We start from the raw sequence: 18535 nt of genomic DNA, 5'->3' as shown, positions 1-18535 counted from the left end.
AAAAGGGTCCCTTGGGCCCCCCAGGCCTGCCACTGGCTACAGCAGCAGCGAAGGCACCAGCTGGTGGGGCTCAGACATACTTACCTTTGGGGCTGAGCTGCTCATCTCACCATGGCTCAGCGCAGATGTGAACATCTGCTTGGGGAACAAAGATGACATAGGCAATGCCTCAAACCGAAAGCCAAGGGACTTTTGATGTTCTTGCCAGGCAGCTCCCTCTCTCCCCATTTTGGGAGTCCCTAAAACAGAAGATGGGAGTAAAATCTGAGGTAATTCCAGGCACTTTTAGGACTTTTGACGAAGCATCATGTTGAAGTTATCTAAATGTCCCACAACTATCAGCAGTAGATGCAGGTCTAAAGACAGAAGCTGAGACTTCCAAGCACCTGGAGATTCTTATATGCCATTCTTAAGTGTCCCACTTAAAATCAGATCCTTCTACCTGCCACAGACAGGACAATGTTTTGCGCTTGATCCTGTGAAGTCACTTGGAAATCTTGTCCATGCAGACATCTGAAGACTACTGCACGTCATCCACTCTCCAGACCCACAGCGCTGCTTGACAGCAGGTGTGAGATGAAGCCCCACATCTAAGCCATCCAGCAGAAAGAGGCGTCTTCCTCTGTAGGCAACAAACGGGTTAATGCTTGCAAGGAAAACCAACAGAGTGATTTGGTAAAATAAAGATTAAAAAATCTCTGTGGAAGGTGAGGAGCCAGCCCCAGCCTGTGCTGTCCCATTTACCTGCTAATCGGCCCAATTATCTTAGGTATAAATCATAACACAAAACACTTGCAGAGCCAGAGTCACACACTGAAGAAAGAAGAGAACTGTTGGGTTGGTTTTTGTTTAGTATAATTGATATAATTACTAACAACTCTGTGCCAAGAACTTCAGCTTCTCTCCTTCCAGAGGAGAGTGGAGAGTTGTCTGAAAGCCATAGCAATTAGCGATCCCCACATGCATGGCTTTTATTAGAAAGAATGCACCTCTATTCCAGAAAGAGCCAGAACTCCCTGAGGAGCAATTAAACAACCCGCAGACCTTTGGGCAGCAGGAACACAGCCATCACTTAGTCCATGTTCCCTGTTCCCTGGTCGATTCTGCGAAGGCACGTAAGGAATCCTGCCTGTCACGCTGCGTGTGAAATGCCTTCACCTGGACACTGCCTTGCTCCTAATTTCAGCTTCAATAGCTCCACATAGGTCCAGCTTGCCATGCTGTGGTCCAAGGAGGCTGCAGTTCCTGAGGCTGGGTCAGGCCCTCATCAAGCTCGTTGCAGCCAGGAGAAATTCTCCCTTTCCTCCCTCTGAGGAATCCAGCTGGGGTCTGATTTTCACACTCTCAAGCAGATTAAGGCAGCGATGACATGGCTGGAACTCACCACCACTCCCCAAGCACACGGCTCTCCAGAGAGTGTCTCATGGGCAGTGTCCACACTCATCACAACACACCATGTTGCTACCAGGCAGCCCTTGCAGAGGTGAGAAGACAGAAGATTTGGGGTTCATTTGAATCTTGTAGAGGACACATCTCACAGACCGCAGGGCGTGGAGACATGGAGCAGAGCCTGGCTTGGAGCTGCAGCATGACCAAGGGCAGTGGCCATCCAGGAGCGTTGATGAACTCCTTAGGTGAATCTCAGTTATTGCCCCTGTACTAACCATGGGGATCCTCAAAGACAGGGGGATGTCCAGGTACCTCAGAAAAATCCACCAAGGACCTCACTGGCACTTGTCTCATACCTATAGACCATAGATGTAAAAAAGTGCCTTTCCAGAGCATATGCTAAATACCCACAGAGCAAATCCATCAATGTTAATGGTTTCCCCAACACCTTGGGCACCATGACACTAAAGTCAAGTTCCCTCATGGTTCACATCTGCGGCTTCTTCCAGAAGTTCATGACCTAAGTGGGACACACAGCAAGACAGCTACGGGGTCCTCCTGGTTTCCCTGCCGCGAACCATCCATGTCTTGGACAGTGCAGCCTGGTGTACCAGCCCCTGGCTCTGTTTTAGCGTTTCCATTTCTGAAAGCTCAGTTTGGTTTTGAAAAATGATCGCTATTCTCAGCGGATATTCTCATTGTCTGTTCTTTAATTAATTAAACTTGAAACAGAGCATTCCTTGAAACAATTTTCAGTAAACATATAGGGATTTGGATGAAAGAATGTCTCTGAGAAAAGTAAGCAGTTTGGTTTTTTTTAAAATGATGCCAAAAACTAACAGAATTCTTATGCTGAAGAAGGGATGGAAAAATTAAGCAAAGATTAACATTTCCCACACTAGTTTTAATTTTGGTCAAAAAGTTCTTGTTTGTCCAAAAACATTTTGATGAAAATTTTCAAATAAAGCCTTTCATCTTACCCTGAGCTGCTGCAGGGTTTGCTTTCCTGCTCCTTGTTCTTTGGATTTGCCTTCTCGGGAAGATGAATGATGCCATGCTCTCATTTGTTTGTAGTCTTGGTGACAGGAAGCAAACTGAGGCAGAATTTGCAGCATGCCCGAAGCGAGTGGCCATTTCCTTTTCAAGAGGAAAATATGCTCTGTCTTGTGCCAGCCCTCTGAGCAAAGGTGCAAGTCCTGCGGCAACGGAGCTGAGCTTTGGGTGCTCTGTGTTTTTGTCTCCCACAGGGGAATCGATGGAGCTGCGGAGTGTCTCTCAGCTGAAGAGCTGCACAGCACAAAGTGCTGCTCTGCACCAGTGCGAGTGGATTGTGGTTTGGAGAAATACATTAGTGTGGCAAAATGGGAGTAATGAAAGGGTTATTTAATCCACCTTGGGGTACCACTTCAGTTTGAGGTGATGCTGTACAAAGTCTCATACACTGCATCTCCAGGAGAGTTGTCTGGGAGGGATCTCAGGAAGGTTTGAGTGCACTTCTCAACCAGGTCCAAACCTGGACCTTTGTCTTCCCAGGTCAGACCAGCCAGTGCAGGAAATGCTTCTCTCTGTGGCACAGGAAAAGGTCTATCCCTTCCTAGGATGGTCTGAGAACTCCCCCCAGGAAATACCACCCCTACCCCCCTGCAGAGACCACAGTTTGCCCCTGGCCTCTTCCCCGCTCCGAGCACACGATGGGGCATTTGGTCTCCTCCCGCAGACAGAAGTTTATTGCAGAGCACTGGGAGGTGCTTCGTGGACTAGGAAATGTTGTCTGTGCCTTTGGACAAGGGTCTGGTGCCAGACAGCGAACAGTGTCTGGGGGTCTGCTCCAGTGTCCAGCTTTCATAAAAGATATTACTTTCTGTAGTCAAAAATACCAATTCCTCTACCGCATGCCCTTATGGTGGATAGTTGGTTTGAGGGCTGGGCCATGATGGTTCTGTTAACTTCCTTCTCTCGTGCTTTGATAAGAAACAAAGTGCTTTCTCTTTGCAATTTGAACTCAGAGATCTTCCTTTTAGATAGCTTGGAAAAAGTAAATAAGTTCTGTTGGCCACGGATGGAAATCAGGATTCATTTTCTCCTTGGTATAATTGGTTCCTGGTATTTCATCCAAATTTGCAGTGTTTTCCTCGTATACTCTGATTTTAAAATCTACAGATTACACACTGTATCCTGTTCTCCATTGAAATAAGAGATCTTTAAGGGAGATGATTCCCAAACCTGGTTTTTTTTAACTCCTTTTTCATAATAAGCTTAATAGATTTTGGCTTCTCATTCTATTTTGGAACAAAAACAATTCTTATAAATTAAAGTTTCTCACCAAACTAAACCTCAAATTCAACTGACTTAAGGTTTCCATGATGATTTAAAAGAAAAAAAAAAAAAGGCAATTGGCAAATCAAGGGGAAAGAAAGGCCTGAACATGTGTGATACGAAGCGCACAGGCTTAATTCCTGCCCCATGACATATGGTCTGACTCGTTCTCCGAGCTTTTGCAGGTCGCTCTGGCTGTTCAGATCAAACGCAGGACCCCAAGCAGGGTTGCCACATATTTTGCATTTCCAGACAAATCCTTTTCTTGTGGGGTGGGACTTTGGCCACACGGTTTGGCTGTCCTGCGCATCCCACAGCACTGGGGCTGAGCGGGCTGCAGGGTACCCCAAATGGGGCTGTGCCTCCGCAGACTGGCTCAGGCAGATCCACGGCAAGCCCGGCCCCGGGGAATGCAGCTTTGACACTTGTTTTTAAGGGGGTGACTGCAAACCGCAGGTGGCCAGTGACTGCCTGGTGGGTCCATGCAGAAGGACTTAGCCCAACCACCTTGTTAGGAAGCTGCCATCAGTTGGCAGCACTAAATGGCCATCAAGAAGGGATCATCCTTGTCAGTGGTCAGGTCTTTGAGACCAGGCAGGAGCCTTGCACCAAGACCTCCTTATGCTAATTACTGTTTACAGCCTAATCCAATCTCCTTGGCCATCAATCCATCCCGCCCTGGCATCAAAACTCCCTTTGCATAACACTGTGGGCACATGAAGCAATGCGAGATCCATCTCTCACTTATCCCCACCCTGTTTCTTTCCCACTCAGACGCCTGGATGCAAACCTTATCTCTGTGGTGCCTGAGAAGAGCTTTGAGGGGCTGCTCTCCTTGCGTCACCTGTGGCTGGACGATAATGCTCTGACGGAGATCCCTGTCCAAGCTCTGAACCACCTGCCAGCGCTGCAAGCCATGACCCTGGCTCTCAACCAGATCTGGCACATCCCCGATTACGCCTTCCAGAACCTCAGCAGCCTCGTGGTGCTGTAAGCCTTCTCCGCTTGTTCCTCCCTTCCAGCTGCGGCACCCTCCGGCTGGGACAAGGTGCTGACCGTGCCTGGCGAACAGGGTCCTTTTCCCATGGGGAGACCTGGTGGTCGCTCCCCAGGAGCAGCTTTTTGCTGCAGGCAAAGGTTTTTGATCACGAGGGTCAAGGAATCGTCAGTGTTCCACATGAAATGCTAAAATTGCCTCTTACTGATTTTTTTCATATTTTCCCCATTTTCCACTGAAGAGGCAAAAAGCTCCCCAATATCACGCCAACAATGTTCTGCATTTTTAAAAAAATCAGTTTCTGGAAACAAAGACCAGATTTTTTTTCCCCCTGAAGATTCAAACCACAAAAAGCTTCTCATTTCTGTTTCCCCTTCCAATCCCTGTGTTAAAACTACAAGAATTTCTATCAACATGAAAAAAAAATTGTAACAACTTGCAGTCAGGTCAAAAAGCAATTTTTTTTTTTTCTTGGAAAACACACTGAGAAAACTTTTTGGCCAAACATGATTTTGAACAAAAGGCCTAACTAACCTCAACACCTTGTCCTTGCCTGTGCGTGCTCATTTGGGTGACTGTTACACATGCAGATCAGGGGATGCATCCTTCCGATCAGCAGGGGCTTGTGTATCGTCCAGCTTTGAAAAGGCAGTTTACAGGTACAAATTAGCCCGTCATTATTTTTTCGGTGCTGATTAGCAAGTTCAGGTGTGGTCACCAACTCCTTTAGAGCTCCTGTATCTACAGGAAACGGTACCTTTTAGTCCGGTTAGACGTATCGATACCAGGGCATTAAGTGACCTCAGCACGTGGCACCTTAGTGGAGGTTTAGCAATTATTTCGCTTGCAAAGTTTAAAGTGTTTACTGAAGCCATCTCGCATAGCAAGTGCTTGGACAAAGCACAGTCCCGAGCTTTATTAAGCATCAGCTTCAGCTGTTTAGACAAAGCATAAAGGCTTATTTAGGAAAAATGCAAAAAGCAACTTGAGAAATGTCAAATAAGTAGTTTTCACCCACAACAGACCTCATTCTACAAGGCATCCCATGACCATCCTAACGCAACCACTTCATTCAGCTTTAATAGCCGGCTCGGCGGGTGAGCTGACATTCGGGGTTTTTTTCAGTCTCAAAGGCATGCTGCTTTCATTCCGGCTCATCCCATACTTTGGGTGAGAAGCAACTCCATAATTAAATGGGCAAGCTCAAGAAATAAAAGTCATTGACCATTAGGTCACAAGGGAGAGAACATTGTCCCACCACAGGCAATTGGAAGAGAACACATGTGCGACTCTGCCAGGCACTGTGGGACATGATGCTAAATTTTTGTGGGACCACAATTGTTTGGCAGAACCGGCCCCATAAATCTCTGCTGAGCTTCCACGCATACCCTTGTCAGCACAGACCCAGCAGAAAGTCACCCACTGTTCCTCCTGCACCCCTACCAGGGATGTGTCCCCACTTTGGGCTCACCACGAGCTGAGAAGGAAATGCTCCCAAAAGCCAGCCAAGCCAGGCAGGAAAGCATGAGAGGAGATTTTCCCTACCAGGCTGCAGGTAGGCACATTCCTCTGCAAGTGTCGGAATTTGCACGTAGATGGAGAAGAGCTGCCTGCTCGCATAAACACTGGGCAACTTCTAGCCCCTGGGGAGGAGAGCCAAGGGCAGCTATGGAGGAGAGTGGGGGAACGTCTCTTACGCAGCCTGATGAACGCTCATGGACACCACTGACCACGGCTCAGGGCATGATCCTCCCAGGTGCACAGACGCTATTTTCCTCCTCCATGCACCTTGGGCCTTTGGGAGAGACGTGGATGATCATCCTGCACTGACACAAAGCACTGATGTCAGAGCGTACGAGCATCGATCTGGACTAAATCAAGGGGTCCAGTCTCTGCTAATCAACCACATCTCTCTTGAGGACTCCCCTGATCTAATTCCCACCCGCTGCTGCTGCTGCAGGTTTCTAACCAGGGCTGCAGGCTGCTCAGCAGGCAGAGCCTCCCGTAAATCACTTGTCATGAAACCTGTGAGTCTCAGTAATCAGCACCGTCCTTTCCCCAGCTATGGTGACAAGGGCTTCATGTGCTGTGATGTTGTCATCTGCTGCCGGTGGCAGAAGGGAGATGGATGGTTTGATCAGGGTGGCTTATGGGAATAGAATACCAAAGACATTACCTCCAAGTTTGCTCTTTTCAGGACAGGATGTGTCTTGGCATCTGCAAGCAGAAATATCCTGAATATTTTTCAGCCAATGATTTGTACAAAGCAAAGGGTTTTTTTAGAAGAAGCATATTCTTTCTTGGGCATAAATGATTTTTCATTTAGAAGTGAGCATCTGAAGCCCCCATGCTGCTGTGCTGACAGGCTGGTAAAGTGCATGGCAGCCGTTCTCGTCAGTGTTCCTTGTGTCCTCTGTCAGCTGCATGCAGCATAAAGTCAACTCTCAAACCAGGAACCTCCACACCCCTTTCAGCCCCAGTCCCCAGAGGGGTCCACTAGTCCTGCAGTAAAATTTGACGTGGATGAATCTGGGACCCGTAGCCAGGAATTCCCCCCACACTGCAGGTCTGTTCCTGCTGCCACATCTCTGCCATGGGCTGCAGTTCCCTTCTTTCCTGGCATCACCAAAGGAGCTGTGAGCACTCTCAGCAGAGATGGTAGGACATCCACGAGGCACAGAGCTGGAGTGCCCTCTCCTAAGCAGGCCAGGCAGTGCGGGGGTTTGCTCTGCAGCCCTGTAACGATGGACCTGGCTAGACAAAGTCTTCAGGTGGTTTTACTTCCATCACATGACAGGGAGTCCCTTAAGTTAGAGCAAATGAGGTCGAGACCCAGGTCCATCTCTGTTTGGGTCCACAGAGAGCCTTTGCTCCTGGAAACTCCACTGACTCGAACATCCCTGCGATGCTGAACATCCCGCTGTCACGAGGACCCAGCGGGTGCTGCCTCACAGGCAGTGAGCCTGGAGCCAGTGAGGTACCCTGGCCCCATAATGCTCCTCTCCTCTTACCCAGCCCTGACCCTTGTCTACCTGCACACAACTTTCAAAAACAAGGACTCCGGGAATGTTGTTTTCATCCACTACCAGTTAGTTTGCTTAATGCCCTCCAATTCTTGTGCTCCGTCTCCACCTCCATGTGCCGTCTTGGTGTTTGTTAGGCTGCCATCATGCTTCCCTCAGCACGGCTCGTCCAGTCCCGTCCAGGCAGCTGTTTGGCTTGACATCACACTTGTTTGTTCCTCCACACCTTCAAGATGGAGAGACCAGGGCCCCTCACTCTAGCAAAGGCAAAAATTAATCCCAGTTTATACGCAGTGCCGCTCCAGAGCCCATTTTCTCTTTTCTCATCATCCCCACCACTTGATTTGCTTTTCTGGCAGCTACTAAACACCGAAGCCTGTTACTGCGTATGCTCATACAAGACTGGCTTTGCCCTGCCTCTACAGCATTCACACAACCATACAGCTGGTGTTTTGTTGTCGAGGACAAGCTGTTCCCCTGCAAGGGCTCCCCTCCTAGGTCACCCAGCAAGACCTTCCAGCTGAACGTGCTGAGATCTGAAGACAGTAAATGAAGGGTGTTTATTAGAATTTTTCTTTCTTACAGCCTTTGGCATCTCAGGACACAACTCAGCTCTCTTTGTAACAGGATGGTTTAGTGACTACAGGGGAAAACTAGTTTCCAAGACTCCTGAGTTCCCATTCCCATCTTGGTCCTTGTTCTGGTGTTCCTCTGGCCAAAATTTTCCAATGGGCCCACTGGTGCCCAGCCCTCCCTGCCTGGGAGCAAACATCAAACATCTCACCCTTGCTGTCCAGGGGACCTGAGCACCAGTAGCTCCAGCTGACATCTGTGGGACTCAGAGCTCCTCAGCATGACAACCACCGGTCTGTTAGAGCAGTGTCAGGATGGACCTGTCCATCTCTACCTTCACCTGTACAAGGGAGTTAACAAGTGCATCTTTGCGAAGTTCTTGGGAAGCTTGGTGCTGGCAGGGAGTGCCAGGCATGTGCAGTTCATTAGTACTAAGAACAATATCGCCTGCAACATCTGGGTCCCATTCATGTGCCTTTTAATGTGCAGAAGTGCCTTTTGTCTCCGAGGACCGAGCGCTATGTCTCGGAAAAAGTGAGTTTCTCTCTCCAGCGCTCCAGCGCACCCCTGACTATGTCACTCCTGATCAAGCTTCGTTCTTCACGAGACAAGTCTCGGGCTGGTCCTTTACTGCTGGAAATAATACCTGGGAATTCGCACCATGTGTGATTTATGTCTCTCTACTTATCCATGGCCAGACTGAGAAAAGGACAAATTTGCTGTAATAGAGCTAGAAATTCATTGTGGCAATGGCTGATCCAATGGGACAACCCACATCATGTCAAATCATCTAACACAAATAACTGATGGAAAATGTTCTCATTTGTCTTTTTTGAGAAGAAATGAAGTCATTAGAAATGAAAGCGATGGGGAATCCACCACTTCTCTTTGTAGTTTGTCCCAGTGGTTAATCACCCTTAGTATTAAGAACAACAACAAAGGCTCGTATTTCCCATTCGAACGTTCTTTGGCTTTGACTTCAGACATTTGTTCTCGTTATTCTTCTCTCCACTAAATCACAGGGCCATTCCAGTACCCGTTTTTGAACCAGCAAGGATCTTGTACCCTACCCTGCACTCCTCCCCTTGTTCTTAACATTGATAAGATAAACAGATTGAGCTCTCTGAGTCTCCAGCCTCATTTTTCCAGCCCTTGGATCATTTTCATTGCTCTTCTCTGCACCCATGCCGAATTACCAACGTCCAGTTAACAATGAGGGTACCAGAAATGAGCCTTCCAGAGCCAGTTTCTCCGGTGAGCGATGCCGGTGGAATATAATTTCCCTTTCCTTACTCTCTTGTTCTCCCATGTCTCCACTCTCCTGTTCATCCAGACAAGCACCTTCACTAAACCAGTATTCAGCACCTCAGCTCAACCTGCTCTCCCCTGGCTGTAAGGCAAATGAGGGAGGTGCCCTGTCCCCTTGGAGGTGTCCTGTCCCCTTGGAGGTGCCCTCTCCAGACCAGGAGCTCCCAGTGCTAATGCCTGTGTTGGACTGTCTCTCACTTCAGTTCTCCAGGCTCTTTTAATCTATGGGAAAAATATATGGGAAAGGGAGTGAGGTAAAAGTGAAACAACTTCTACTGGGAGTGCTGCACGCAGGGATGAGCTGGAAAATCTCACTTATGCCCAGTGGTAAGAAAGGTCAGAAAATCTTCCTTCTAGAAACTGTTGTGCCTTTTTTTTTTTTCTTTTTTTTGTGGGGCATAAATGAACCTTGTAGGATTGCTTTTTTTTCTGGTGTGCTTCTAAAGTCTCACCAGCTGAGACACCAGCCAAGACGAAGCCTCTCTCCATAGCCTGTCTGGGGGATTGTGGTCATCTGGAACTCTGCAGCCACTGTAATTTCCCCTGCCTTTCAGCAGGGCATGGCGCAGGTTCTCCTGACACAGCAGAGGAGCTGGCCTGTCTCATGGCACGTGGGAGCACTTGTGCTGCCGCAGGAGCACGTGGAGCAAATTGACGTCCTGCCATGAGGGTAGCTTCTGCAAAGAGACCCGTTTGCTAACGGAGCTGCATAACTGTACAAAGTCCATGCCAGCCCCCAAAAAAGCAATGCCTGTCCTGCTCCTTCCTGGGCAAAGCTACTGTCGTGGATGATTGCCCCGGACCAGTCTCGCCTCATGGCGCTGACCCGAAAAGGGCTACACAGATCTCAAAGCTTGCTGATCCCACTGAGGACAGTGGTGGCCACGAGCTCCAGTAGCGAGGGCTTAAAGACTTCTCATCCCGAGAGGGTTTTTTATAGGCTGGGACAAAGTATCTTGAGCTGCTGTCAAACCAGCTGTAATTTACAGGGCAGAATATAACGTCGTGTGGGCTGAGCTCGAACTGACAAACACTGGAAATGTTGCAATTCCACTTGTTAAAATTTGTTTACCCGGGGAGAAAACAAGAGGCAGGAGAGAAGAAAGGCACGTCTTGTCAGGTGTTTACCTTTCCAGCTCTCTTGTGTCTATTATTGCCATGTGGTTGGGTACCAGCTCTAGAGCTCAGCTTGGACAGCAGATTTTTTAATAACTCTCTTTTTTTGGTTTCTCGTAATTTTCTCACCAACAAAGAACATCCTTCTGATGATTTTCATTACTCTGCCTCCAAACAAAGCACTTTGGAGCCAACTATAAACACAGCAGGTGACTGCTTTTCTGTTCCATCTCCTCGCCTGACCTGAGGGGTAGGAGTCAGCTGCTCAGCATGTCCAAGCTCAGACAAGGTGTCCTGTGGTACTACCCAAACACCTCTCCAAGGAGCTCACCACATCTTCTCCAGTATCCAGCATCTCCTTCCTCCCCACGTCATCCCCTCACAGGAGACAGAGGTACAGGGCAAGGGGCTCCTGTCACAGAGCAGCTCTATTGCCAAATGCAGTATCCAGTGCTCAAAGGGACCCAAAACTGTTGGCACTGGAAGTGCCAAGTGAAGAAAGGGCACATGATCTGAAGCTATCGCATAACATTTGATAGAGGAAAACACCTGGACCCGAACTTTCCTTGTGCTGAAGAGAAATATCTCCCATAAAATTCCGATTTTGATCTTTTCTCCCCTAAGAGACACAATCAAACCGAGTTTTCTTGCAGGCAGCTCCCTTTTTTTTCCCGTTTGCTCAAAAGAGCAAACATACTTTAACACACATCTTTCCCCTCCCTTCCCCTTCCTCTGAAATGTTTGTATGTTCTCATCCCAACAACAAACATCCGTCTTGGGCTGGTTTCCGTTTTGCAAGCCCCTACCAAACTGCCCTAGAGCCTGGCTGCTCTTCCACTCCCAGCTCCCTCCTGTTTTACCCTGGAATATTTGGCAGTGGTAGCTGCCTGCGCTCAGCCAAACAGCTCACACTTGAATCCAGGTGGAGTGAGAGATTTGTCAAGCCAAGACAGATTGAGATCAAGCAGCAAATAACGAAAAAGTCATTGATCCACCTGCCAATGTGGAGGCTCCCCCAGGCTCTTGGAAGGAGGCAGCAGTGTTGGACAAAGGCTGGTGCATCCCTGAGTGTGGGCGAGGGAGAGAAAGACCACAAAAGCAAGTGCTGTGGCAGCAGATTAACCCCATGGCACTCTGTCTCAAAGGAGAACCCGGACTGTAAAATGAACTGATGAGGAAACCTACCCTGACAGGTATCCTCCACCTCCTCGGAGGACTCTTCTCTGCACAGACCATCTCCCAGTGCAAGTGTGGACATCATGAATGTGCCTCAGCGCGGGCTGGTAGAAGTGCAGGCAGAGCAGCAGAGCTTTCTTCCCGTGTTTTTCAGCAGACTTTCCTCGGGGTGCTCCAAGGTCTCTTTACATGGACTTATAAGGTGCCCTTGAGTGAGATTTCAGAGGGAGATGCACAATGAGCCACGTGGCTCCCACCAGCTGTAAAAGAAGCCAGACAGCAAAAACACTCTGATGTGTGCACAAACACACACACACACAAAGAGTCTCTGACAATCGGAGGGGAAGAATTAATGTCTTGGGTTTGCCAAAAAACTGAGACATGGGAGTAAGGTGCCCTTCATGGAGGCACAGAGAACCCAGCAGAAGGGACTTCAGGGAACTCATCACCTAGGGAGCTTCCAAGGGGAAGCCAAGGGACCCCCGACACATAGCATTAAGGCTGGGAGGTCCTGGGCCCTTCAGCACTAGATGTTCACGGCATGTTCACCAGGATGAAGGGGCACAAAGGAAAAAGTGATGCCTTGGCATAGAGAATGTGCACCAGCCTGTCACATGGCCCCTGCATTTCAGCCAGGCACTCTGAAGCCTTGAACAGAAGACAACTTTCATCGCAATCAAACTGGAGCTAATCCAGTAACTGGCAGCATTTTCGGGTCTTTTGCAAGTAAAGATAATAAACTGTGACTAACACGATGACTTTGAACTCAAAGCCTTCTTGCTGCTGCTGAGGCTCTGAGGAGTCCAAATATGACTGTGTCCTTAGGCAGCACCTGGTGCCATGAATAGCTGTTGAAACCCCATGGCACTTTGCAGGGTTGGGCCCGATCTAAGGTGTTTCTTGAAGCTTCTTGCTTAAGCACGTTCATCCAAAGTCACTGTGCAAGTGGAGGTCTTAGGGAAGCTCCTACACCAGCCTGGAGTTCCTGGCAGAAATGGGAGCTCTGTAGCACTCTGTAAGCTCTGTAAGCACTCTGTTGCACCTTGCCTGTGGCAAGAGAGAGGACCTTTTAACACCCTTCATCACCCCAGCCTGGGCTGTGACCAGCTTGCAGGGTGTCCCTGGGCCAAGGCTCAGACTAGCAGGAAGATGTCAGCTTGCACCTCCACTGACATCTCTGTTTTGTCCACAGGCACCTGCACAACAACCGGATCCAAAGCCTGGGAGCCAAAGGCTTTGAAGGGCTGCACAGCCTGGAAACCCTGTGAGTCACCCGTTTTCTCCTCTGTCCTAAAGAACTCGTGTGTTCGTCCCCTCCAGCACAGCCCACGGGAAAGGGCTGGGTCAGCCCCACTGCACGTTCACTCATCACCACGCTCTGAGGGCAGCAGTAGGGCTGGCTCTGGGCACCAGCCCAGCAAGCAGATGCCCAGGGCATGGTGTGCTTCCTGGGGTGGTGGCAGACCGGACTTTCTCCTGCAGCTGTGCACGGTGGTCTGGCTGTGCTGCTGCAGAGGGGTCTGCCTGTGTGGGTAGAGGGGCTGGCAGGGGGCGGCTAAGGCCCTGGTCGCAAATCTAGTCCCGGTGCAATCCAGAGCATTTGCATGCATGTCCTGCTCGGGGAGTGTCCTTCCCTGCTCAGTGTCCTCATCTTCTCAGCACATGCACGTGGCCCCACAGCCTCCTAAACACCTCACTCAACCAAAACAAGGGGCTGGATTGACTTCAAGGCTGGTAAAATCCTCGAGGCTCTGTGGAATATCTCTCTTTGAGGTGGTCTCATGTGACCTGGCATCACCCATAGCCAGCTGACTTCATTTGTACCATGTTCTTGGCATGTCTGAGTAGTCACTCTGTCAGGAGACCTCAGGGGAAGATGGGAAGCAGGAATAAACTCTCCTTCCTTAGCAGCAGCCAGGTCACCCTGAAGCGAGAGACACATGAACGAGGGCCTTGTCTTGCACACACCACTCCTTTGACAGCAATATGAGTTGCCCAAGTCTCATGTACCATGTGTTGGCCTAGGAGGAAACACCAACAAGCAAGCAAATAAATCAAGGCTCTGAGAGACCGGAAGAAGTGCCCGTTGCCTGCAGTGGTGCAGAAACATGTCCCCCCGTGAAGGCCCTGGGGTCAGAGTCAGGCCCTCACTCCTTGCCAAGGAGAACTAGGGTGTCAGGGTCTGGGTCATGGCAAAAAGGTGATGCTTCCCAGTGTTCAAGTGCCATTCGAGAAGACAAGTCCCCTCTGTGCCCAGCATGGTGCCAGCAATGATAAGGCAACAGGCAAGCCTTGGTCCCCCGACACACTCGTTGGGGGCCGTACCATGACGTGCATTGTCTCTTACTTCCAGTCTGGCACATCCCAGGGCCACCCAGCAGGGCTCGGCTGGGGAGAGGTTGAGCTGTGCTGGGGCAGGGTGCGGGGAATGAGGCTGCTGGATGGTCTCTGATGACCCCTGGGTCTCCCTCATCACTGTGCCAGCCTGGCTTTCCCCCCAGTCACTTCTGGTGGGCACAGGGAGATTTGTGAGGGCAGAGCCATGACATCCAGGCAGCACAAAGGCAGGCAAGTTGCAGGAGGGAGTGGAGGACTTGCTGATAGAAGAAGAGCCTGTTTGGGCTCTAACCCAGGCACACCATGCAGCAAAATCACAGCCTGCATCAGGGCAACCTTATTCTACAGCCAAAGTGGTTAAAGCCACCCAGCTGCCCATCCCAAGCAGGATGGAGCTGCAGAGAAGTTGGCCCCTTCCTTCCTGTGGGAAAGTCTAAAGGGTTTCCATTGCCCTGGGATTGAATTTGGTTTCCACAGACGTTGGTGCTGAAAGCTCACTTTCCTTCTCTTCCCCTCTGCTCCTGCTCGAGCACTTTGTTTGCCTTCTGTCTGCCACCTGAGATGCTGCCCATCATTCAGGGGAGCTCAGTGGCTCTCTTGCTCTCAGTCCCTGCAGGGGACTGGCCTGGACGAGACAGGACTGTGGGGACGTGGCTCTCTGCAGAGCTGCAGCAGTGGAAGTCCTGTCCATGCTGACCAGGCAGCCCTGGGAGCATTTGACCTTTGAGTTGGTTCCCTTGGAGCCGCACTCTCCCTGACTACCTCCTGTGTCCAGGCTCTGATGGGCTGGACTTGGGCATGTGAGCATCACATGTGACCACAGCCCCCATCCTCCACGAGCTTCCTGAAGCTGCACAGACAATGCTGTGGGTGAGAGTTCCAGACTCTCCTCCACATCTCATCACACTGAAGGAGTGTCCTTAAGAGAGAGTGAGCTGAGCATCTAATTCTCACCACCAGGCCAGCAAGTATTTCAAGTCTCTGATCTTTGAGGAACACATTGTCCAAGTGGAGCCATCCCCTCATGTTCATCTCCAGCACTCATCTGCCCTGCTGACCAACGCTGGCCGAGCTTTGTGGCAAAAATCAGCTGAGCGTTTGGCTGCAACCGCCCAGCCGAGCTGCTAGATCTGCACCTACCTCCCACCTCTCCACTCCTGTGCATGTGGAGACTATTTCAGTCTCCGCACATACCCTTTAACTCAAATTATGATTACATTCTGTTGACAGCACTTAGCACATTTTCTTGGCTTGTGGAGGCCAAACCGTGCTCTCAGTTACCCCGTGGGCGTTACCTCCTGGAAGGCAGCAGGATGGTAAGAGCTGGCAAAGACAGAAATTTCTCCAGGGTTCCTAAAATGAGTATTTGTGGCCAGATGCTGATTACAAGCCAGGCACAATAGTTAAAGAACTGAAGAAGCTGAGAACAAAAAAATTGTTTCGGGCTTTTCAGAAAAGCCTAGGAAGCTTTAGGTGCCGAAACCTCTGTTGCCCTAAGGGAAATGTTTCTCCTCACATTCTGCTAGACAGGGAAACTTCTATTTTTATCAAATGCAGCCAAAACTTTAAGAGAAGCAGCACCCACTGCTCCACGCAGGGCTCAGCAGTGAGCTATGCATGACCACACCGGACATCTAAACCAGGTCCTAACACCTCCACAAAACCAGATCCCAGCGCAGCATCTCTGTTCTTGGAGAGGGCTCGGCCCTGATATTTTAGGAGGGCAGCGATTCTAGGAAGAGGTAAAGTGAAGCCAGATGGATGACTTCATGTTTCCCCTGCGTTGACCTGCAGCTACCCTGCACAGGTAGAGAGCAAGAGCAGCTCTGTGTTTTCCGTGCTGATGAGGGGCAGGCAGATGTACGACACCTGCCAGCTCTCCGCTGGTCAAACACCAGCAAGCAGCTGGAGAAAGCAGCCCCAGAACATTTTCTCCATCAGGGCAAGATCTGGTTGTTCAGTTGCTCAGGGCTCAATTTTGGGCTGGTGAGGCAAAGGGAGAAATGCAAAAGTAAGAGCTATGGTCCTCCCAGTGACCCTGTCCACGGACACGGCCAGGTGCCCTACATACATGGAGCATGGGCTGAACCAAAAACAAGGGCCAGGGCTCCTCCCAGCCCTGGCACATGCAGCCAGACCAGACCCTGGCATTGATGGAGAGCAAGAACGTGTCTCGGCAGTGGCCTGTCTCCCCACCCCACAGCAGGGCTAAGGTGGCTCCTGGGGCAGAGGCAGGGATGGGAAACGAACAGCTGCTCCCCAGGACCAGCCCAAAGTGATGAAGGCTGCCAGGCTACAGCCAAAACAGCAATGATCTGCCCCAAAAGTTCGGGCATCTCCGGCTCATCTCGGATACGGACGTGGTGGGGCAGCAGTTCAGAGAGGCCCCGCAGCTCTTGCCCTTCCCCTCTGCCTGAGATGAACCCGCTGCTTCCGATCTCTCTGACTTCTCCCTTCCCATCTGCATCCCTGCCAGCTCCTCCGCTCATCAGACAAAGGAGATAAATCACTTGGAAAGAGCAGATCTTCATTAATTTAAAAACCTTTTAATTTATTTTTAAAAAATAGCACTAATAAATTAAAAACATCTCCCAGAAGGGCTGAATCCAAAACCCTCTGGCTCCAGGCGTTTTATCTGCCTAACCCTGCCTCACAGGAAATGCCCTGACCACAGGCTTTTGCAGCACGCTGCCCTATTATCTGGGTAATTAGTCGAGTCTGTAAATGAAGAGCAGAACTGGAACCTACCAACTCCTCCAGAGAGTTGGATTTTCTATGGAAGAAAAAAAAAGTGATTTAATACAAAGTGCACCTTGGGCAATGAAGGCTGGAAGAAGGAAACGGGAAAGATCTCCACCACAGCTCATACAAGGGTTGTTTAACCCTTTCAGGACCAGATAGTCTTTGCTGTTCTCCTGGAAAACTGTCTGCCAAGCACTGCCTTGCTGATCAAGTGGCATTTGTCTCCATCAGCGTGTTGAATCTGAAACCTTTTGTGCTGTCTCCTGATGCCAATCCCAGTCTGTCCAATTCCCAAAGCAGCTGATGATTTTCACTCCTGCGAGGATGTCCTGTTCGCTGTGCTGAGCTGCTCAGTCCCTTCCTCGTCACCCTGATGCTACAGCCCTGTTTGTGTCAGCACAGGTCTCCAGACAGCTCCTCAGAGGCAGCCTGGCTCTACCGTCCCACCTTGCCCTGCCAGAGGAATGAGGGGACTTTGGCAGAGGCCTGGGTACCCAGCTTCAGGGGATGGGGAAAGGATGGATTTTTGGAAGAGGGACCACAGCTCAGAGCCCTGATTGCATGGAACCCTGTGTCTGGTCAAGAACAGAAGTTCGTTGCCTGCTCTGATTGTCGTGTAAATGGAGGTGACATCCAAACAGAGAAAGCGACCTGTAAAACTGAACCGGGAAATGCAGGAAGCACTGTCTGGGAGTGTGGGGACCAGAGCCTTCCCTCCTGCGGACTCCTTGGGCCAGCTGGTCCCAGTTTGCTGTGCCTTCTCTCCCAAGAGCAGAAGCCTGGACTGCCAGAAGTGTGTTCCCCCTGATGCAGCTCAGACTTTGAACCAGTTGGGTTTGAGCTTTGGCTGGGCATGACCCCCAGCAGACATGAGATTTTGTGAGATTATAAAGAAAAAAACTAGAAAGCAAAGGCAGTTCAGGTATAAAGGTAGTTCTGGAGGCACTGCACTTTTCCGCGGGCTATGGCTCCACTGTAAGGCTCCCCTCGTTCGCAAGATTCTTCCGGTTGTCCCTTTGCCCACCAAATCCTCACACCACCCCTCCTTCACCCTGTCAGCTCTCCAGCCTGGTTCCCCCCTCCCTGGAGCCACTGGTCTTGCAGCGACAGACAGCACTGAGTCTCCCCAAACCTCCAACTCCTGGGTCTCCAGACATGCTGATGGATCTGTCAAGGGTCCCCAACTCCTCTGGCTCCTGGGCTTCATTTTGCTCAAACCGTCCCCTGGGACACAGACCCTTTCACAGGGCAGACGCCCATGCCAGAGGACAGAAGCCTCTGCCTCCAGAAGTGTTTGAGAGTGAGTTGATTGCCTGGGAGAAGGTTGAACAGACACTGCAGGCAGCAGCAATGGCAGTAGAGGCAACTGTGGGCATGTTTCCACCAGGGATGTGCTGACACACAGAAGCTCTCTGTCCCCACCACGCCCCCTCCTTCCAGCAGCAGCACGCTGCTGTCACCACCTTGGGGGGTAGGTAGAGGTTCCCAGATTTCTTCCCCCGGTTCAGAAACACTCTGCTGTAGACCAGGCTTCTTCAAGCTGCCTTCTCCCCCTGCC

The 18535-nt window shown here is 50.3% G+C and overlaps 1 protein-coding gene across 1 annotated transcript in view; it reads left to right on the top strand.

The window, feature by feature from the left end:
* LGR6 (leucine-rich repeat containing G protein-coupled receptor 6) overlaps positions 1 to 18535 on the top strand; it is a gene marked incomplete at its 5' end in the record, with an annotated part of 88922 nt that overhangs the window by 38924 nt on the left and 31463 nt on the right. Inside the window, 2 exons of the mRNA XM_010131767.1 lie at positions 4480 to 4695; positions 13091 to 13162. Of these exons, the coding sequence (XP_010130069.1) occupies positions 4480 to 4695; positions 13091 to 13162 (288 nt within the window). The remainder of the gene's footprint in view (positions 1 to 4479; positions 4696 to 13090; positions 13163 to 18535) is intronic.

Source organism: Buceros rhinoceros, unplaced genomic scaffold (genome assembly GCF_000710305.1).
Source record: "Buceros rhinoceros silvestris isolate BGI_N320 unplaced genomic scaffold, ASM71030v1 scaffold13752, whole genome shotgun sequence".
Lineage (NCBI taxonomy): Eukaryota > Metazoa > Chordata > Aves > Bucerotiformes > Bucerotidae > Buceros > Buceros rhinoceros.
This window is presented reverse-complemented; position numbering and strand designations above follow the sequence as displayed.